General features: G+C 37.4%; 1 protein-coding gene across 1 annotated transcript in view; it reads left to right on the forward strand.

The window, feature by feature from the left end:
- The window catches only part of TAFA5 (TAFA chemokine like family member 5), a 341,506-nt gene extending 332,827 nt beyond the window's left edge, over positions 1–8,679 (forward strand). Inside the window, exons 3-4 of the mRNA XM_065658379.1 lie at positions 4,265–4,392; positions 8,653–8,679. Coding sequence (XP_065514451.1) covers positions 4,265–4,392; positions 8,653–8,679 — 155 coding nt within the window. The remainder of the gene's footprint in view (positions 1–4,264; positions 4,393–8,652) is intronic.
- The last annotated feature ends 12,736 nt before the right edge of the window (positions 8,680–21,415 follow it).

Genomic DNA, 21,415 nt, shown 5'->3' on the forward strand with positions numbered 1-21,415 from the left:
AAGAAGAAAAAAGGAAAAGTGTTATTATTTGATGAAAAATAAAAATAAATAAATTTTTGCTTTTATTTCCAAGTTCATTCTCCAACATTTATAAAAAAGTATGAGAAAACAAACTATAAGGATCTAAATGTTTTAATCCAACATATTTTAGAGGGCTGTTAAGTTTTTGCATTTACTGCTGCTGAACAAGATTTATCTCATTTTTTTACCATCATAAAAAGTTCATGATTTTCAGTTATGAGGTTGACTAAAGATGCAGCAATTGATAACTGCCTGAATGTAGAGTGAATATGGGAAAAGAAAGTATAGAAAAGAAACCTTGTTTTCTATGGAAAATATATATATAATGTTAAACCAGGTGAGAAGCTTAGTGACAAAATATCTAGTTGCAGTATTTAGCAGAAAATAGTCAGTGGTGTTCTGAAACACTACTCAGTTGAGCAATCCTAAATTGGACTATACTGATCACTAATAGGGACTTTATTTTTAATAATAACTGGAAATCTGTTGCAAATCGCTCCATCTTACAAAACAGCTAATAACATCTCAGTGGTAGCTTGGTGTCATGTTGATATAACATCCTCCTGCCTGTAACACCTCAGAACTGTTTCCATGAAAAACCCTTGAATAGACTCCATTTGTTCTCCAGTTCAAATGGTATTACCCAGGGAAGCAATTCTACCGTGTGCTCACCACCGTCAGTTCCTATTAACTTCAGTTTAAGTGAAGGGGCGCAGCCCTTCTTAGGAGATGCAAAGTAGTGTCAGCTCAGATTCTTAAGATGAAATTCAGTTCTTTGCAGAAGGTCTGAACAAAGCCTATGTATCATTTAAGTGCCACTTAATTCTTTATAATGGAGCTTGGAGTAGATTTGAAGAATCTGATAGGCTTTTTGCTGTCTCGTCTGCGGAGGGCTGAATTTTACCCCTGGTGAATACACACAGTAAAAAGGCAACTATACTGCCTCAGGAAATACATTGTGTTCCTTTGCTTTGACTAGTGTAACTCAGTTTCAATTACTGATAGAATTCTTGATGTTATGCTGGTAAAATTGTTGTATATTTTGCTCCCTCCCCATATTATATATTTAGCTTCACTGTGATAACTCTACTATAATGGACAAACTGAAAAGTGAAAATGCAAAAATAGATGTAATTCTACAGGCACAAGTATGGCCTCCCTTTTGCAACTGTGACCTCCTGTGTGTAACAGAGCAATGTGTCTGTATAGACGTCGATTTATACCCAAGTGTGAGGGTGCGCTGCTGGCTGCTTTTGGCAAATGGCCCAGAAAACAAGGCCTGTTGAGACGGGAAAGTGAGAGCGTGTGTGTTTGTGCGGCTTTTGAGACAAAGCGAGGGTCAGGTTGAAAAGCCGGGTAGAGCAGCTGTGAAGATCCACAACGGGGCAGAGACCCAGGAGGGAAGGGCTGGGCAGGGGAGTGGGTGCTGCCACTCGGGGACCCGCCAGGGGGCTGCCGCAGGGAGGATGGGGAGAACTGTGGATGTGTGCGTGTTGGGAGAGTTTGGAATCGGTTCTGAGGGGGCATTTGGGAATTTCCAAGTGTTTATGAACATTTTGTGTCTAGTACTAGTGTTTACCTTTTTTTGTATTACTGGTATTGATCCTCCACTGCAGCTGGTTATGTGTCATTAATAAATTAATAAAGCATTTTGATACTGCTTTGCTTTAAACCATATGAACTGAGTAGTTTTTCCCTGCAAAAGAAGTAGTTCTGATTCTCAAGGCTTAAATGCATGAGTTAGTCTATACACTTTACAAAGAAAGGTTTTAGACTTACTCGTGATATGTTCTAAATTTGTGTGGGTATAACCAATACCCAGAGCAAGGACTCTATATCTTTGTGATACTACTGATAGCTGCATTCTGGGATAGCAACCAAGCAAACACTGAGAGTAATTCACAGGGGATTTTTTTTTAAAGATTAGTTCAAATTCTGTTTCCAAGAAAACCTCCTGAGATTGTAGAGGCAATCTAGTACATATTTTTCAGTTCAACTGCCAATTCAGTCTTTCATTGATCATTCGTATTGTTGAAACATTGATATCATAGAAACAGCCACTTTGATAGGTGAATTACAAAATATATGCGTGCAAATAGGCGAGATTTGGTGCTAACATTTTACTGAGCTTTTTCTGTAAAGCTTGCAACTGGATACATGTCTTCACTCAGAAAGGATTAGTCTGTTATCTGTTCAGTAGGAGACGTTAGCCTTGTCAACTGATATGATCCACTTCTCAGTAGAGCAGTACCTATGGACTCCAAGCACAATCCAGATTTCTGTATACTGTGTGCTTTAAAACTTCAGTGGATTCACTTCAAAAAATCGTAGTTATGAAAATTGTTTGGGAATCATTCCTCCAGCAATATATATATTGCCTAATGAACAGTGCAAATTCCTTTGTAGACTTTTGGGAGCTAAAGTGGTTTTTATAACAAAAATATTAATATGAATTTCAGATTTAGCTGCCACTGAAAGAAATCAGCATTTGTTATATTGCAAGAGCTTACCAACAATTGTTCCGGGACTGAGGACACAAGTTGTTTCATGTCAAAATATTGGAAAGGATTTTATTAAAAGACTTTAAATTACACTTCTATTTCTTTCGATGATCCAGTAGCACTGGGAATTGTATTTTTAAGTGGTTCCATACAGAAGAAGTCAAGGGTATAGGGAGGCTGAATCACACATTCAGATGAGCATAAAGAGCTGCAACTGCCACTGGGTGTAAATACACACTTTTAATCTCCTTAGATCCAAAATTAGTTGGGAACATCATAGCTTCTTGTATGCTTATCTTGCTAAGTATTTCTCCTGTAGTTCTCTCTTTATTGGGTTCATGACTGTTGAAGATATATTGTGTGTATTGATGTCACACATCAACATAGAGGAAGACACGATTTGTGTCCTTGTAGGTGGAACTTGTTCTGCCCTTGAATCCTAGAACACTTATGTACAAATTGAGGTGGTGAAGCCTTCTTATAGTCTAGCCCAGGATTGCTGAGATGATATCTGAAGGAACTGAGGACCATTTTTGGTGGACTGTGAGCTTTACAGTCTGAGCAAAAGATAGATTCCTTGAAGGGCCTTGCCTTATTTAGCATGTGTATATGGCACCATGCAAGTGAGTGCATCTTTGTATGTGTATTTTATACCAAGTATCCCAAACTAACACTCCACCATACAATTTTGCCTACAGGGGAGAGTGAAAGAATAACAAAATACTGGATATTAGTCATATTGCTTAATATTCTATAAAAAGGAAGAGAAGGAACCCAGATACTACAGAGATGAACACAGAAGAAGTAGTATTATAATCCAGAAAGAAGTCTACAGGAATTAGATGGCCTTTTTCTCCCTGCCTTGAAGAAAAATTTCTCCCTACAACTCATCTGCATCTATTTTAATGCAGTCAGAACTCTGTTGTTCCAAGACTGCTTGCTGTGTTACCTTGAGGAAATTTTGCAGAACAAGCTTACCAGAGATACAACTATTAAGAGGAGCTGCAAAGCACACAATATACCACCTTTCAGACAGTTAGTTCCTAACTAGACTTCCTTTCACTTGTAGAAATAGAGTAATAGAGTGCTTGTTCCAGTCTTTTCTCTTGGCTTACTGTCCCCTTCCCCATGATTTCCCAACCTTTACTTCATTCGATACCTGCCCTTATGTTCCTAATTCCTGTCCCTACCATTGCAACTATAACAGAGTTTCACAATTGCTGTCATTATGTTGCCCCCTGTACCTGTTTATTATAGCTTTGTTCTCTCTGCTCTCTGTCTCATGTCTATTTACACTGTAAGCACTTCATGGTACAGAGTGTCTGCTTAGGTTTATATGGAATAACACAATGGATCACAGTCATAGGTTACTTTTAGGCTACCATAATGATTGGTTAGGATAGTAAGTCTTCAGTTGTTAGCTCCCCCAAGGGGAGGAACATGGGATTAGAAAATTAGATAACTTTTGTGTTCTTTTGATTTACAACAGAGCTGTCTTTTGTTTTATTGTTGGTTTTTAAGTTCTATTTTTATTATGAAATTTGTTGGTACAGCAGGTGTTGTAAATAATTTTCTAAATTGCCTAGGGCTGTCTACATCATAACCTATGGCTGTGTTATCAGATGATGAAAATAGACAACTCAAATGAGAAACTGTTTAGAGATAAGTGAAACGTGAATTCTCCTGCCAATTGGTTTTGGTTGTGTTTTTTTTTTCTTTTTTTTTTCTTTTCTGTTCCATAGCACGAATTATCAAAACAAAACAGTGGTGTGAAATGCTTCCATGTTTAGAAGGAGAAGGCTGTGATTTGCTAATCAATAAATCAGGCTGGACCTGTACACAACCAGGAGGACGGATAAAGACAACCACGGTAGGTCACTTCTCTGTTCTATATTTCTTTAGCTTCTAGTTCACTTTAGTTTGTCGAAAAACAAAGAATGAGATTTCTAATTGTTTCTCAGCACAGATATGAAAAATCTGTTACCTTATAATTAAGCTATGTGCCCAAGTGTGCTTACTGAAATATACAGCAATGTTATCACAAAGACAAGAAAAATGTGTAATTCCCACAGTTACTAAGAGTGGAAATTATATCAAGGTTTTCTTAAAAGGCACCAGTGGTTTGACTAACATTTGTATTCAGCCTGAAGACAGTATCTTATTGCTTCACTGTACAAGAAGTGTAGGGTATAAAACTGAACATATGGTCTAGCAGGGTGAAAAGAAAGTTTTCATTGGGAATTGGGGAGAAAATGTTTTTACGATTCCCACTGTACTGGAAAAGCAAGTTGCACAGATAGGTATTTAGTTTTCAGTGAGATAATCATTGAGACCTATAAAGAACATAGTAAAAGATCCCTACTTTCAGCTTTCTTTTGGTCCTGGTTTGTTGATAAACCCCTCGACTCTCTGATTTGGTGTCTTGGGGCATGTGCTTGTAGGGAAGCTGAGAGTACATATGACAGTAATTGTTTCTAGGGCCTAGAAAATGTTCTCAAATACCAATAGTACTTTGACTTCAAAAATGGAAAAAATCTGAAGAGATATATTAAAGCAATATTCTGATAGCTTGCTAGACTTTTTGAAATGATCCCCTCCAATAATCTTTTTTTAGATTTACGTGGAGCTTGAGTGTAATTTAAATAACTGCAATTTCAAGAATATTTAGTCTTGAAAGTACTTATCAATGAGGACTAAATTAAGGCAAATCATCCCCTACAAAATTTCTTTGTCTAAGCAGGCGGCAGACACCAGTACAAAATCTTTTATTGCTTTAGAATGCCTATATTTTGGGAAATTGACATGTTTTTCACTTTTTTTAAAAAGAATGAAGAATCTATAATGCTTTATTAGATATCTGCAAAACAAACTTTATGAATTGTGATCACCGTTTTGATGCTCCTGTATTTACCAGACATAGTATTCATAATGGACAGGGCTATAAAACTTAATCTCTGAGGTCTTACTTAAATATCGTTTGCCTTTAGATCTTTTGCATTCAAGTTACGTGAAAGTGACATAGAAAAACACAGGAAAGAAATAAGTTTTTGAAAGATTAACGCTAACTTCCAAGGGCAAGGAGACATAATATGGTAGCTTTGTCCTGCTTGAAATATTGTCTTAAATCTCATTAATTCTGGGGTATTTTCTGTATCTGAGGTAAACAGAAAAGCCATGTACTGTGACACATTGCCAGCTGTCATATAGTTCTTTATTTGATGTTTTATGCTAATTATTTTATTTCTAATGCAAAGTAAGCAGAGGATCTATCCTTCAGTATCTATCTTTAATGAAGTGATTCAGATATCCTTTCAGATCACACCAGATGCCTGATTCTGAACTCTTACTTGTCTGTATAGCTCTTCAATGCTGTTGACATGAATGGTATGACTCATGATTTTGATTAACGTAAATGAAATCATAATCATGCTCCATCAGTGAAATTAAGGCCGTGGCAAGTGTAATATATATAAAACAGACTCTCCCCCACACAGAGACATCATTGTCATTGGTGAGGAGAGATTCTGCCAGAGAGCCAAGTGTAGAACAGCTCTAAGCATAAACCCTCATCTAACATCAAGCAGCCTTCAACAGTTGGTATCACACATGCAGACACACAACAAACACACAGTACTTTTCAGTCAAGCCAGACTAGCAACTCAGAATACTTAAAGAAGCTCTGAATGCAGAAGGGGAAAGGGCGGGAAAAAAAAATCCCAAGAAACCCTAAACTCTAGGACTGTATTACTAAAATATTAACAAAATAAAATTTTTAAAAAGTTCATTTGTTCTTTAGTCACTTGGTTGAAGGGTAAGGAAAGCTTTGGAGAATAGGTTTGGGAACTGTCTTAGGTGACTCTATGAATTGCATGACTGTGATTGAAAGGAAAGAAATTTTCCAACAGAAACAGCAAGAGACATTAGTTACTGTAGCAGTACTCTTAGGTCAACAGCTGCTGATGCAGTCAAGTAGTTTCTGTTTTGGCTCCTAATCAACACACCTGAGTTACCAGGCCCATCATGGCATCTAAGTGTAATGGGAAGGATTTTTGGCTGGGAAGGGCCGGAAAAATGGCCACCAGAGAGTATGAGAAAATAAATCTCCAAACATATTGAATTAATTATTATACACTAAATTTCTGTTATTAAGTAGAAATAATTCTTGACCACATCTCCGGGGACAGCCAGATTAGGTCCTTAATTTGTTAACTATCAATTTTGTTAACACACATTTTTTAATCTCATATTTGCAGGTCTTTTCTGCTAATATTAGTTTGTTTCTTGAAGATACTTGGCAGTAGGGCTCGCATTATCATAGTGGTGGTAGATGATAGAGCAGAGATGTCGCTGTTTGGTAAATGCTGAGACAATAATTTGCTACCTGTAATAACCCAGAACAGTATTGAACTCTGATGGACTGAGACCAGCTGTTGCCATAATAGCACTTTCACATTGATTCTAGAAGGTTGTATAGAAATGTAGCTTTTGAAGTACTGGGTTTAGAAGTAGCATGTGGAAAGGCAGAACTAGTGGAGATCTTGTGTAGGACATGAGTTCCTTCTTATGTGAGAATATACTTTAGGACTTGCAGTTCAGTATGTTTCTACCAAAAAAAGGAAGAAATAGGATTTGTTTTCCTTATATTAGTTTAATATTTAGTATTTTTTCTATTAAAATACCAAACAAATAGCAAATGAAAATACCCATCGCTCCAAAGCAAAAGTGTGATTTCTGTAAATTGTTTGGAAAGCACTGCTGCTACTTCATGCTTTCTGTCAAAATTGTTTAGACTTTCTGTGCAGTGCCAGATTTTTTCACTGCCTGACACTTTTTTTGATCACTTTTGGAATAATGCAACCAAAACAGAATTATCTCCTCACAGGTGTAGCAGTGTTTTATATCCATTTTGTGCTCCCTTTGCACAGCTATAAATGACTGCACAAGGAGCAAAGCAAAGGAAAATCAGACTCAAAGTATACTCTAAATGGATCTGGATGTCACTTCTGCCCTGTCATCCTTTCTACAAGGTGTGAATGAACCAAAGATTTTTCATCTGCTAAGAGGCTTTTAGGATTGAGGATTGACTGGGCTAACTGCCAATCTCTGTATTAAGCAGGTGACTGTCAATACAAGGAAATAATATGGCAAATTGTAAAAGAAGATAGCAAGAGAATTCTACACAATTGTTAGCACTTTCAACATACTAAGTACTTTCATATAACAAATGTTCTTACAGTGACTTTGAAATCAGCTATCTTAAAAATTTCTTCTCCTTTTGCTATTCTCATTAATCTTTCAATTCTTTTTTAAAAAAAATAAGCTATATGATTTTTTAAAATAGTATGTAGTTTCAGTAGTGCCAGAAGATGTGCCTTTTTTTTAAAGATATTGCTGAAGGGCCTGTCCATTTTATATTTCAAGTACAAAACTTGCCAGCATATAGATGAGAAAATGCACAAAGTATTGGATTTACAGGGGAGATTAATTTTAGAACCAAAGTGTATATTTGTTGTCAATGATCCATCGCTACCTAATTGTTACTTAATTAAGTCCTCCTTCTACATGATGTGATTTCAATGCATGGAGCTTAACAGAACATTCATGCGCCAGTTCCTCAGTAGCTAACCTTTTAAAACCTTTGTGATTTTACTGCTAAATTAGCTGAAGTGGGAAATTAAGGAGTATGAAGAATCTAAGAGAGAGCTCACAGTGGATAAAAGGTGTAATTACTCTGACATGGAGCTCAGTGCTTAGCTAGTAAAATTTACTAAGGATCTAGCTTCACCGAGGGATGTGACTTTCTTAATAGAGTTTACTTACACACAGAGCAACTTAGCATTCCTCACTATTAATATAAATGACATGCTGGCTGGGTTGGAAAGGCAATTTGTTCCTTACTCTGAAAAATACAATGGCTATTTGTATCGGCTGTGATTTAAATCAAGACTTTTCTGAAGAACTTTATCATACATATATGTATGATAAAGGTAACTCAGATAAAATATACAGGTTTGCTTTTCATCACTGACTTACAAGCAATGTGTTCTCATTCATACTACTTTCAAACTAAAAATAAATATATACATATGTTACATATTTGTAACATACTTGAGAATTTACTTTTTTTTAGACTGAAGACCAGCTGGAAATGTCCTGAGGCCATGGTCTAGTGGTCTGAGCTTGGGACTGGGAGCCAGAAACTCCTGAGCTCTAATCCCGGCTCTGACAGTGACTCCCTCTGTGGCCTTGGGTAAGTCACTGAACCTCTCTGCCTCAGTTTCCCCAGCAGTAAAAATAAGCTTAACAATCCTTAGGTAACTATCTCAGTGAATTTAGGAGTCCTGAGTTAATATTTTAAGAGATTTAGAAATTCAGAGTAATTTAAAAATAAAAATACTGTTATTTATAAATGTCCTTATTGGTGATATTCATGTTGTTGTTAGATATTCACATCACCCTGGCATTCTTGTACTTAGCCTCACCCACATTCCAGCTCTGAGTGTTTCTAAATGTGTATTTCACATCTCCATAGGTCAGCTGGTTTTATTTGATTAAGCTGGTTTTGGAAGTTTTTTTGACATCCCAGCAGTTCTAGTTCTGTGTCATTCCAGGACACTATACCCACCAAAATAAGCTTTTAGGCAGCACCAGATTGGAGGATTGGGATGATGCAGGCATGCACGCCATGCCAAATTAAGTTTCCCTCTTCCCCTTTGTCAGAAGTGGTCAACTTATGAAACAGACATTAAATCTACTTGTCAGCAGCTCATCTACCAAGTGCCCTCACTGTCCTAACTGTAACAGAAACACTACGTACAGACCAAGATTACAGAAGATATTTTTCAGGGGGCTGATGTATCCCCTCATCTCAACCCAAAGAATACGTTTTAGAAACAAGCAGGAAGTTATGATCCTGAATTTTCCATCATTCGTAGCCAAGACTGTTGGGAAATCAGAATCTTTGGCTATATTTAAGCTATGGGACCACGAGTACATTCTTGCTTCAAAGTCCATATACATGCACAATTGTGAGTCCCAGTGTCTTCTCTGTCTTCTCTTGTTCTGTGTAGCCCTCTTCATGATGGCATGGCTGCCACTGCCGTGTGAGGGATCTTAGCAGCAGCAAATAGGGCTCTCACAAATACACTTACATGGTGAAATAGATCATTAACTCAGCCTGATTCTCTTTGAAATCCCTCTCAGCCATGCTCACTCTGAATTTCTTGTTGGATTTCTAGAAATCTGGATTAAGAAAATCACTATCTTTATTGTGACTGAGAACCATCTGTATTCTTAACTCCTGCTGTCAGCCAGTTAGAGCTTCACGAGCTCTGAGACCGTTGCTTCGTCAAGCATTATGCATCACAAAATCCTCTAAAACTAACTCAGGTCTCAGTAGGGTGGTCTTGAAATTGCTATTCAGATAAAGTTTTCTGAGACCACTACCACATAATTGGAAACTAGTCTGAAATATCTTTTATATGTTAAAACATTTACATGTTCTACCATTTATATTTATATACCAAGCTGAGAAAGGGTAGAACATGAACACCTTCTGCAGAATATCTTCTGCAGATATTGTTAAGATCAAAAAGTAATACTAGCATTAATTATAAGAGAAAATACCAATTCTTGACATCTCATAGCCATGTGCTTCAGTGTATATTCCATAGATTTGTAGCCCAAGACCTAGATTAAATATGTCGTTGATTTCCATGGTTTTCAAGAGACTTTTATGTGCTGAACAGAGTTTCCAATGCTCTGTTTTAAAAAGGTATCATAATTTACTAATGGGTGGTCATTGCAGTAGGGGAACTAGTTTATTTTCTGTTAATTTCCAAGCTAGTTAGCATGTGAGTTGGATGTCTTAAGTCTCAGAGAGGTTAAAAGTCATATTTGTAATTCTGATGTTAGAAAAGAATAGTAGCTCAAGAGTAGTTTCAAGCAGAGTGGTGGGATGATCTTCATGGCCCCATGTCTTAAGTCCTTCATGCACTGAGGAAGCTAAATTGAAATAAAATCCTCATGAAGCTGAAGAACCTAAATAGAGTGGGGCCATGCTATTGCTTCATAATATGCAAGTTCTCTTGCATATTAGTATGGCTTCAACTACTACAGTCTTTTCAAAGCTGTGCACTCCTTTGTGGTACCGATGTACTGAAACCCACTCAATTCTATTTTCCATTGTGCTTGTCAAAATAAACTTCTTTGTGGCAAATAACTGATCTTCAAGTCCTAAATCCAAAATGCTAGGAAAGCTTTTGCAATTTTTGTAGACTTCATGTCCTGAATGCTGAATATTGGTTCTACTGATGTTCAGTGATTCACATTGCCTGAAAAGAGACCACAGTTTACCCCAGCAATAACTTGGAGTAGAATGTCTAAATTTAAATAATCATTTGTTAACAACTCAAATAATTCTATGGAAGAAAATAGGGAAACATAGCTTTTGTTCTTCCTTTTCAGAACATAGATTTTCACATTTTAATGGGGACTTATAATAGCCCCACATTGTTTGTGAGGTCTGTTTTAAAGATATTGCAGCTCTTGTACAAATAAAAAACTTCAATTTTCAGATAGATAAGATTTCTAGACGTATCTTTTCTTTCAGGATTCCCTTTTCTTAACTCATATTCATGTCAGGAATTTGCTTCTAGCATTCAGTCACGTCTTATTATGCTAACTTTGGGACAGATTTAGATTCAATGAAGTAAAACTAGTTTACTGATTAATACCTAGGATTTTTTGGTTGTTGTTATATGGGTTAATCTACATTTAAAGCCAGTTAGTTTACTGTAAAATGAGCTACATTCTGATCCATTTGATGTCTGAACTTTCGTTTTGAGTAAGTAAACAAAAGCAGATTGTACCTCAGGCAATAATAATAAGTTTCCGATCATCTATTTAATGGTTTGTGGAATAAGTTCTGGTTTTGGGGGTGAAATAAAAATTATAATAATAAAAAAAGACCCTGCATTTTTTTTTTCCTACTTTGAAATCCAAATTCTGAAATGTATATAAAACCACATCTGTAACTTTGAGGGTTCATTGACTACTATGTCATAGTGTGAACCCACCCAATAAATTGTGGACATCCTAAAGTGTCTACAAAACTTTAAAAGCTGCATTTTTAGGAATGCATAAATTGTTAAGTAGGGCCTGATTAAAAAAAAAAAAAAACAACTTTTAAATTATTTCCAAATTCCATAATTTTGCAGTACATCAGTAAAAAACATATTTTTCTTTTGGGGGTAAGATTCTGATCAGTCTCCTCAAAAACAAAAAAAGAACCTGAGTTTTAAAACTGGAAGGCGCAGAGCATAGACAATTGAGATCTATAATGGATGATTCAGGTCTCTGCGTGGGAAAATTACAGGCCCATCAAAAAGTGGGTGTGAAGAGGTTGACAATAGGTGTTGTTACTATTGTTTAGCACCTTATTCACCATTTACATTTAGGCACACCTTCCCAAATACTGAAATAGCATTGTAACTGGTCTAAGAAATTAATATGTTAAAAATTAGTACATTAATAAACTCAGATTGTCAAAAAAGGAATAATTCATATTAGTAATGGTAATAATGAGTCCTTTTGTGTTTTGATGATTCTTAGCATTACAGATAAATATTCTAAATGGGATTTAGTTTACTTATCATTTTAGGGCATTCAGATTCTTAAGGGTATTAAAGACATCTTGTATAGGGTGAGCATAAATGAGGCAGAACTTATAGACCAGTACTGTTGTGGGGTGGCAGCTGGAAGCCATTCAGGAGATGCTAGTTCACTCGCTGCTTGTGTTTAGCATCTAAATCTCATTCCTCATCTGCTAAACCAGAAAATTTGATACAGTGCTGCCCACTCTTATCATGTATGCTTCATAATAGATTGACATTGTCTGAAGGTTCTGATTTCTTGCATGAATATAAGAAAATCAATTTTCATTTAACAAGTGATTGCAAAGAGAGACTATCTGAGGAAATAACCCTGAAGATTACTTGTGCAATTTCTTGATTCACTGTAAGTAGCACAACACACTGTTAATAAGAAGTGATTCAATAGATGCTATATGCCATTGAGGTGAACTGCAGGGGACTACAGGATATATTGTATATGTGGAAGAAAAAATAGATTTGATAATGCAAACAAGGAAGAACGCTAGAAAAGATAACACAGAACTTGAGCATATACTTTAAATCATGTTTTTTGTGGACATGTAATGGAAAGCTATGAAAGTTGGAAACTTGTGTTTCATATCGATATTGAGAAATGATGCTAAAATCACTACACACCCATTCCGTACAGCGAGAATGTTCATGGTACAAGTGATAAAAGATGAAGCCGTTGCCCATGCATATCCATTTTGGAATATTTCTTTTTTGAGAATACCCCCAAAGATTTCTGTTAAATCATGCAAAGCAAGCTAGAATTCTTGGACTGAACAAAACAAGCAGTGAATAAAGAAAATGAAATAGATGTTATAGTACAGGGATTTTTATCATCCATTTGACACATTATTTCTTAAAATCATACTGGAAAATTTTTTCAGAAAGGCCTGCCACATTGAAAACTGCTATTTCAACATGGTACTAATGGAGGACCTGTAAACAGCACATAATAACAGTTAACAGGAGTGTATTGATCTAGGTCGTTGTGGTCCAAGAAGTGACAGATTTGTGAAAGTCCAATGTTAGTTTATTAAGGATGGTTTCAAAAGTGTAAAAGATGTTAAGCTCTTAAGTGTTATTGAAAATCTGTGGAAGGCAAGCACATGACAGACATTTCTATTTTCTGATATTCCCCTACTATATTTTCTTTACACGTTTGAAGTAGAGCTCCAATACTTAGTTGCATTGTGTCTGCATGCAAGTTTCTTTACCTTGGGGGCAGACCTAGAAGATAAGTTTGCCTGTTTTCAAATCTAGTTAACTCCTGCCTGTGAGACTTTGTTCTCTCATATTCCTCCTGTTCACTTGCATATGAGCATGCTAGGTTATGCAGAAAGACAATTCAGTATACAGGGTCGTGGTAAAGTGGTAGCCCACCGCTTGAGCTATTGCTGCATTTCATTAGAGATTAGCAGCCTCATTACATGGTTGAGACAGGAGTTGGAAGCAAACAAAACTGGCTGATCCTTGATCCAAATAAAACTAGGCGAGAGTTAGTAAAATCAAACAGCGAAATACAGAAGGGTAGTACTTTTAATTTTAACTGACAGTGCGGCTTCATGTAGCCTAAACCAGTCTAAATGCAGCCTGCTCCAGTGCCGTTCTCCCACCCCACTGTGGCTGTATATGCCTGACCTGTTTTGGGCAGGCATTAAGTGCTTCTGGAAATGTCTGGGATCCCAAGCAGGCATCGCTTTTTGCCAGGTTAGTTTCCAGCCACATCAGCTTCTCATTACAATACTGCATTACAGTATTAACCCAGGATAACCCAGATACAAAGCAGTGCAAACTATTCTAGGCCAAAATCTATGGGGTATGCCTGCCTTTAGTACGTAGTTCCAATGCCTGTTAGACCGTCAACAACTGCTGTTGGATACCTAGTTAGTTTTTTTCAGCTGACATTGCTATTCTTCCCCATTTGCACTTTCCAAAGAATTCTAGAAGTTGCCTCTGAGTTGCAAACAAAGCATATGAAATACATCCCTCATATGAAATACAGTGGTGTACCCTACATGAAGGTGATAAGATGTTTGAAAGCCCGTGTCCTAAATGTGGAGGATGTTGTACTTTTTCGGAGCAGGGGTTTTAAAGGTACCCTCTCTACTCTCAAATACTATTGTCCATTTACATTAAAGCATTTATAAGGACATACATCACAATTCTAAATTTATACGCTGTGTCTCTGTGAACAATGTGGTGACAGATTGATTTCTGGAGAAATATTTATTCCTACTGATGAATATTGGACATCTCTTGGTACAGTAAAGAAATCTGGATTTCACCTAAGTATGAAAGATATTCCTTTAAGGAAATAATTTTGGTGGTTGGAAAGGAAGCAGGTTGTTACTGTGGGGAAGCTTTTTTGGAGGAACATGTGATAATACAACCAAAAACGGCTTTCAAGGTGCCAGCTCTGACCAGTGAGTCATAAAAATACAAGAGGGAGGGAGAAGCATGGTGTCAGTGAAAATTAAGTACTTAATCTCTGTGAGTAGCTAAAAAGTTGGCTGAGATCTGCACGTCTTAAGTGTGTTGTAAATTTTGGAGTCCACATCCAAATAATAATTAAGACCCTAAATCTTGTGGTAAGGGCCAAACTTAGGAAGGGAATGCACTTAGAGAGGGAAGCATGTAGGCCCAGTATGGTGTTTTCTTTGGTACCTGAGATCCATATCAACCCAGCAGAGACCAAGGAAACGAGATAAGGACATTCACAGTATATCTGCAGAGCATCTAGAGTAGATTGCCACACTACTCCACAAATCACACGACCTGCCAGACTGGTGAGGCCGCTTTATAGTCCTTTTGGATTGCAGAAAGCAATTCAAGACTGATGGGTTTAGATGACAAAAATAAGTAAAAAGGAACCCAAGTTTGTGGCCTAGTAAGAAGTGGACTCCTCCAAACCAGAGGGAATCACTGAGTACTAATCCTACTGCTGCTTTTTTTTTTTTTTCATTGAATGTATGTAAGACCTGAGAGGTGTACTCCTCTCTCTTGGTGATGTTTTTGTGCTGGATTCAGATGTGCACAGGTGACTTAGGTACGGTTTGAGTGCTGGTAGTAAATTAGGAGTCCTCTGGGGATTCAGGCATATTTTAGATGCTGAAACACTCATTTCAGGTAGTGTTAGAGCTTATTCGCCTTGCTTCTCAAACCAAGGCATTTCTGAATACGTCTGCAACTTCTCGGACATTTATGAATCTTCGTGTCCTGTTGTGTCTGTCCCAAAAATTATTTTACTTCAATTTGTCTTGGGTTGAAGCTTGGCAACTAAAGTCTGACTAAGTTAAGACTTAAATGGAATTTCAAAGAAGGATACCCATGAAAGATAATGTAAAAATCCCTGAAGGAGATAAAATGTAACTGTTGATAGCTCCTGTGAACATGAAGGTAAAATATATCCTAATCCCACAGGAACATCAAAGGACAACCAAACACGTGTGGAATTGTCTGTGTAGAGTTACATAAAGCACAAAAAATTGTTGAACTGACCAAAATTATGGCTAATAGGGGAGACAGAGACGAAGCCAGTAATAATCCATGACAAAATCAAAGTTGTAAAATCATAGAGGAAGAGGAAGCATATAAGGTGGCCTGCAGAGATGAAGGTATGGCTAGAGAAAAATTTAGGAGAAAAAAAAATAACACTTCAGTCTATTAGGCTGTGGAATAGTTTCTCAGAGCTGGAAACTCTAACAATTGTTCAGTTCAAAGCCAGTTTGAACAAAGATCTAGAAAGAGTATTATGGGGATCAGTCTTGTATTGGTAGGATATGAAATAGATTTACTGATTGGTCTTCACCAACTCTAACATTCTGATCATTTTTTGACCTTCTTTATAAAAGCCATAGTGGAATAACTCATAAACCATATGAGGAGAAGAGTTGTGATACTCTGAGATTGCTTTGAGTCATCAGACAGACTTAATTTTTCTCACAGAGACAAGTTGTCTGTTCAGACAGACAGACACTGGTCACAGAAACTTGTCATTGAATTGTGCTGTGGAGTAGTATTTCATCTTACTTTGTGTGACTGAAAGAGTATGGATGGATGGTAGGGTTTGTTTCAGTATTACGTCAGTCTTATGCATCTTGTAGCTAGAATTAGGCCTTCAGTAGAGTAAGTCTATGATCACAGCAAGTTTGGACTTAGCAGTAAAAAATGTTCAGATTTAAGCCTTTAAATAGAAAGTTGAGAGTGTCTTGACTAAATTGCAGGAAACAGAATACGCACTGATGTGGGAGGTGTTCCTCAGTCCAGGCAATAAATAGACCTAGATACATTCTAGATGAGTAATCTAACTACTAGACTGACATGCAGAAGATGTATGGCCCTGTTGTCATCATCCTTGTTTGAAGTACAGCCATGTCTTTCCTGACTCTTCCTGATGGTTTAGCCAGACTTCAACTTCTTGTCTGCCTAAATCTGGAGAACAGCAGAGAGGCCTTAGTTTAGAAAGACAGATGTCCAGCTCTTCAGAATACACAAAAAGTATGCATCACCAGTGAAAATTTTGAATTTCATTACAGTGTAAATTTCTTACTAAATTCAGAAATATCTAATAAATTTAACTTCTAAAAGATATGCAAATTAAAAGACTGGATTGGCAGGTTTAGATGTTTATGATCTAAGCTAAGGTCTTTTTAATCTTTTCTGTAATAATTTGCTATTTGTGGAAGAAGACCTTGGAGCCATTAGGGAATTTAAACCCAGACTGTGACATTTCTCAGCTACTGCAGGCAATTCAAAGAGTCAGATTTACCCACATAGCACTGAAGTAAGCATGTTCAGTGGAGACTGGGAGAGTGATGCAAAATGCATTTCAGGGAGGCAGATTCCAAACATTTAAGTTTGATGCCTAGCTTTATTTTTATAGTCACATTTTATCTCTTTTTTAAGTCAAATCATCCCCTGGTGCTCTCATTCCAGGAAACAATTTGACCTGGAGGAGGACAGCTTTGCTTTCACCTCCATTTCATTTGTTGTTTGGGAAGGGAGATAAGCGCATACTTGTACTTCTTTGGTATGGGAGTCATCCTGTTTTTCAGTATGCTGTGTTACATTAAACATAACACCTTTCACCTCTGTTTTTCCTTTATGAACTACTTCTCATTCTTGATGTAACTGACTCTACTGAAATCATTGGTATTACATCAAGAGAAAATGTCTGTGTTTATATCATAATGCTGGGTAGTAGGTATTCTAATTACAACATGAATGCTTTGTCAAATGACTGAGTTTGACCAGCAATCTCTTTGCCTCTCTTAATAACTGATAGAAAATATAAGACCACTGGCAGATGTTGAAAATTATATTAGTAAGTCAAGCCAAGAGTACTTCAGTAGCATACTCTGCAGCTGATCTGCTCAAGGGAGTGTGAAAATGTCTCTACCTGCATTACTGAAATAGTCACACTGTTCTGATGGGTTGTCATCTGAGTATTATGAGATCAATATATATACTTAGTAATGCAGAAATCCACTCCCATTCCATCCCCTGGAAGTAATGCTTTATTTTTCATTTAGGAAAATCAAAAGAAAACTGGGCCAAAACATCCTCTTACTGTATGTTTTATGCCAAGCTTTTATTTGGTTTTGATTCAACATATAAAATCGAACTGTAACTCTAATAAAAGAATAGATGTGTTCTCTTTAATGGTGCACTTGAAGGAAATAAAGGGAACTGACAAAATCACATTCTCTGCAATACAGACATTTTAATGAAAGCTAGAAATGCGGGGGTTTATAATGCATATATATTTTAAATGTGTCAAATTAATGAACTTTAAAATGAAAGAAAAAAATTTGGAGCATCTCCCAAAGTGTTACAGAAGTTGCTGACAAGGCAATATACATTTGAGTGTTATTCCTATTGGAAGATACAGTACTGAGCATATTTGTCAGCTCTTAATGAAATTATTTAAGTACAAGGAATTTGCGTAGTCTTAACACAATTTTTGAAAGGAAAACAAAAAATAGACATGCATGAAACATCTGCCATATAAATGTCTGTATTCATACAAATAATTATACCATGAAACAAAGCATTGCATAAAAACTTGGCACTGTAGCTCAGAAAAGTATTGTAGCTAGGCTGTAAAAAGTGAAATATCTGCACAGCAGGGTTTATATGACTTTTCAAGGAAATCATTACAGTATTATAAAGCTTAACCAAAATCACATAATCTGAAAAACAAACCAAACCAAAAAAACCCCACACAAACAATGAACAAACAAAAAATCCAACCAACAATAAACCAAACCAAACCAAAACACACAACTACTCTTATTTGCAGTTACCAAATTTGAAAAAATATATATTTTTTAAAAATATATGTTACATCGCAAATTCTAGTCTGTAGTCTTTTAATTGTAAGGTTGTCCTGTGAACTGTGGGACTAATGAAGCAGTAGTCTTTCATCCCTGCGATCCTGACTACTTTTTCTTCATGCCAACCAATAGTCCAAGACTTGTAGCCCTTCTCAGAACCTACAAATGCCTCTAGTCCTCTTCTGTGTCCCCTGCTTCCTTTCCCTACTGTGTCCTGTGCTCCTTCCCTCCTACAAAATCCTATCGATACCTTATCTGTCATTTTTGGCGTGCTGTCACTAAGGGCAGGGTGTTTGTGCTCACTGACTATCCAGCAGTCCTTTCCACATTAGAAGCATCACTAAACATTAATTTATCATTAGCAATTTTTTTTTTTACTCTGCGCTATTGCCAACCTTTCAAACACTCACGGACTTAGTGTTTCTGAGATCTCGATCAAATTTAGTTGATAGTGGTCTGCAGACTCAAAAGTTAATAGTTTGAGAAGGGACTACTAAAGATTGTGACAAGAAACCTGGTTAGGAGTGTTAATTAATGAAATTAGAGTGTTATTGTTGGTGTTTTCAGACTGATTTTTATTTACCAATTTTGTACATATCACATGTTTCTAAAGTTCAGAGTTGTCACAGCTTTGCTGACAACATGATGCACTGGAAAGATATAATGGAGCTCCCAAGAGTCTAAATAATTCCTACTTTTTTTTTTTTTTTTTTTTACATTTTAAAAGATGCCTTTGTCCAGGCACAGCCTATTCACAAACCATGTACAGATTGTGAAATTTTTGCTAGCATCAGCAAGACTGAAGACATACTGTACTATATTGACTACAGCATCAGCTATGACTTCTTGGTACAAGTTCTAAGTTCTCAGCATGCTGCATTAACCAGATTGCATTGAATTCTCTGTACATTAGTTCAAGGATAGCTCCCTAATTCCATATTCAAAGAGGAAAATGTTCCCAAATAAAACTTCTGATAAGGCTTTTCAGTAATACTTTTGTGCCTACTTACAAATGCAGATGTAGACAATTATTACATTAGGAACGTAGACATTTGTCTGTAACCACATACTTCTGTGCATGAGGACATCTTCTGTAGACTTGAGAGGCTCAGGATTTAGCCAGCCTCTTCTCCACAGCTGGATCTGGCCTACACTGTGTTCTAGCCTTAGAAGACTTGACCCTTATGCATGGCAGATGCTTCCAGGGCAGCCAGCAAGTGAAGCAGAAGTGATCATGGACTTGACATGACATTTTCTTAAAAGTGTGGAAGCATAAAATGAAGATGGAAATCAAATACACCTTCAATAAGTTTGCAGATAACACCAAGTTAGGTGGGAGTGTTGATCTGCTTGAGGGTAGGAAGGCTCAACAGAGGGATCTGGACTGGCTGGATCGATGGGCCAGGGCCAGTTGTATGAGGTTTAACAAGGCCAAATGCTGGGTCCTGCACTTGGGTCACAACAACCCCAGGCAGCACTACAGGCTGGGGAAGAGTGGCTGGAAAGCTGCCTGGGGGAAAAGAACCTGAGAGTATTGGTTGACAGCCAGGTGAAAACGGGGTAACAGTATGCCAAGGTGGCCAGGACGGCCAACAGCATCCTGGCTTCTATCAGAAATAGTGTGGCAGCAGGACTAGGGAAGTGATCATCTCCCTGTCCTCCACACTGGTGAGGCTGCACCTCAAATACTGTCTTCAGTTGTGGCCCTTCACTATAAGAAAGACATGTCCAAAGAAGGACAATGAAGCTGGTGAGGAGCCTGGAGCACAAGTCTTATGTGGAGTGGCTGAGGGAACTTGGGCTGTTTAGCCTGGAGAAAAGGAGGCTGAGGGGAGACCTTATTGCTCTGTACAACTACCCGAAAGGAGGTTGTAGCAGGAAGGGTGTTGGTCTCTTCTCCCAAGTAACAAGACATAGGACAGGAGCAAATGGCTTTGTGTTGCACCAGGGGAGGTTTAGATTGGATATTAGGAAAAATTTCTTAACTGAAAGGGTTGTCAGGCATTGGAACAGGCTGCCCAGGGAAGTGGTTGAGTCACCATCCCTGGAGGTCTTCAAAAGACCCATAGATGTGGTGCTTAGGAGCATGGTTTAGAGGTGGACTTGGCAGTGCTAGGTTAAAGGTTGGACTTGATGATCTTAAAGGTCTTTTCCAACCTACATGATTCTCTGATCTATAGTGTATGTTTCAGGAGAATATTCTGATCCAACTGTGCCTTTTAGCTCCAGGAATCTTCACATAGCTCTTATATATAACTGCCACCATTACATGATATTCTCTCCTGCACCTGACCCCTACAGGGACTCCATGGTGCAGGTGACAGGAGTAGGAACTGAACTGAGGGTTTGGAAAGGGGTAAAAAGTATAAATACATTAATACAAAAAGTATTACTACATCTATATACATGCCAATGTCCTCCTAAAAGTTTTCTGGAAAAATTGTTGTGAAAGTTTCCTGGAAAATCTTAGGTCACCTTACTAGTGCCTTAAAGCAAGGGAAACCATGCAGTATCATCTGCCAACTTACAGACAGATTTCAGGTGAGATGTTACTGACTCAAAGACAATCATCTAGTGTTGCTTCAGGTAAGCTCTTGCTGTAGATCCTCCTTGCTGTTTATCATGAACAGCATCTTAAACATGAGTAATCTCATTAACACTCTTGAATCCCTGAAGATACCACAGCCATGATAAGGGTTAAGAGTTTTCCTCTACAGTGTGTGACTTCAGTCTTTTGAGTTACATATTCATATAGGGCAGTGACTCCATGACCCCAGTCTCAGGAGCTGCTGCTTTTCCAGTGCTCTGCCTCCTCAAGAGCCTGAGCAAACTGACTTACTTGACTTGGTCGCAGGACCACTTCGATCTTTCTAGGGGAATGATTTATCTTTTACAG

The sequence above is a fragment of the Caloenas nicobarica genome, chromosome 1, assembly GCF_036013445.1.
Source record: "Caloenas nicobarica isolate bCalNic1 chromosome 1, bCalNic1.hap1, whole genome shotgun sequence".
In the NCBI taxonomy this organism is placed as follows: Eukaryota; Metazoa; Chordata; class Aves; order Columbiformes; family Columbidae; genus Caloenas; species Caloenas nicobarica.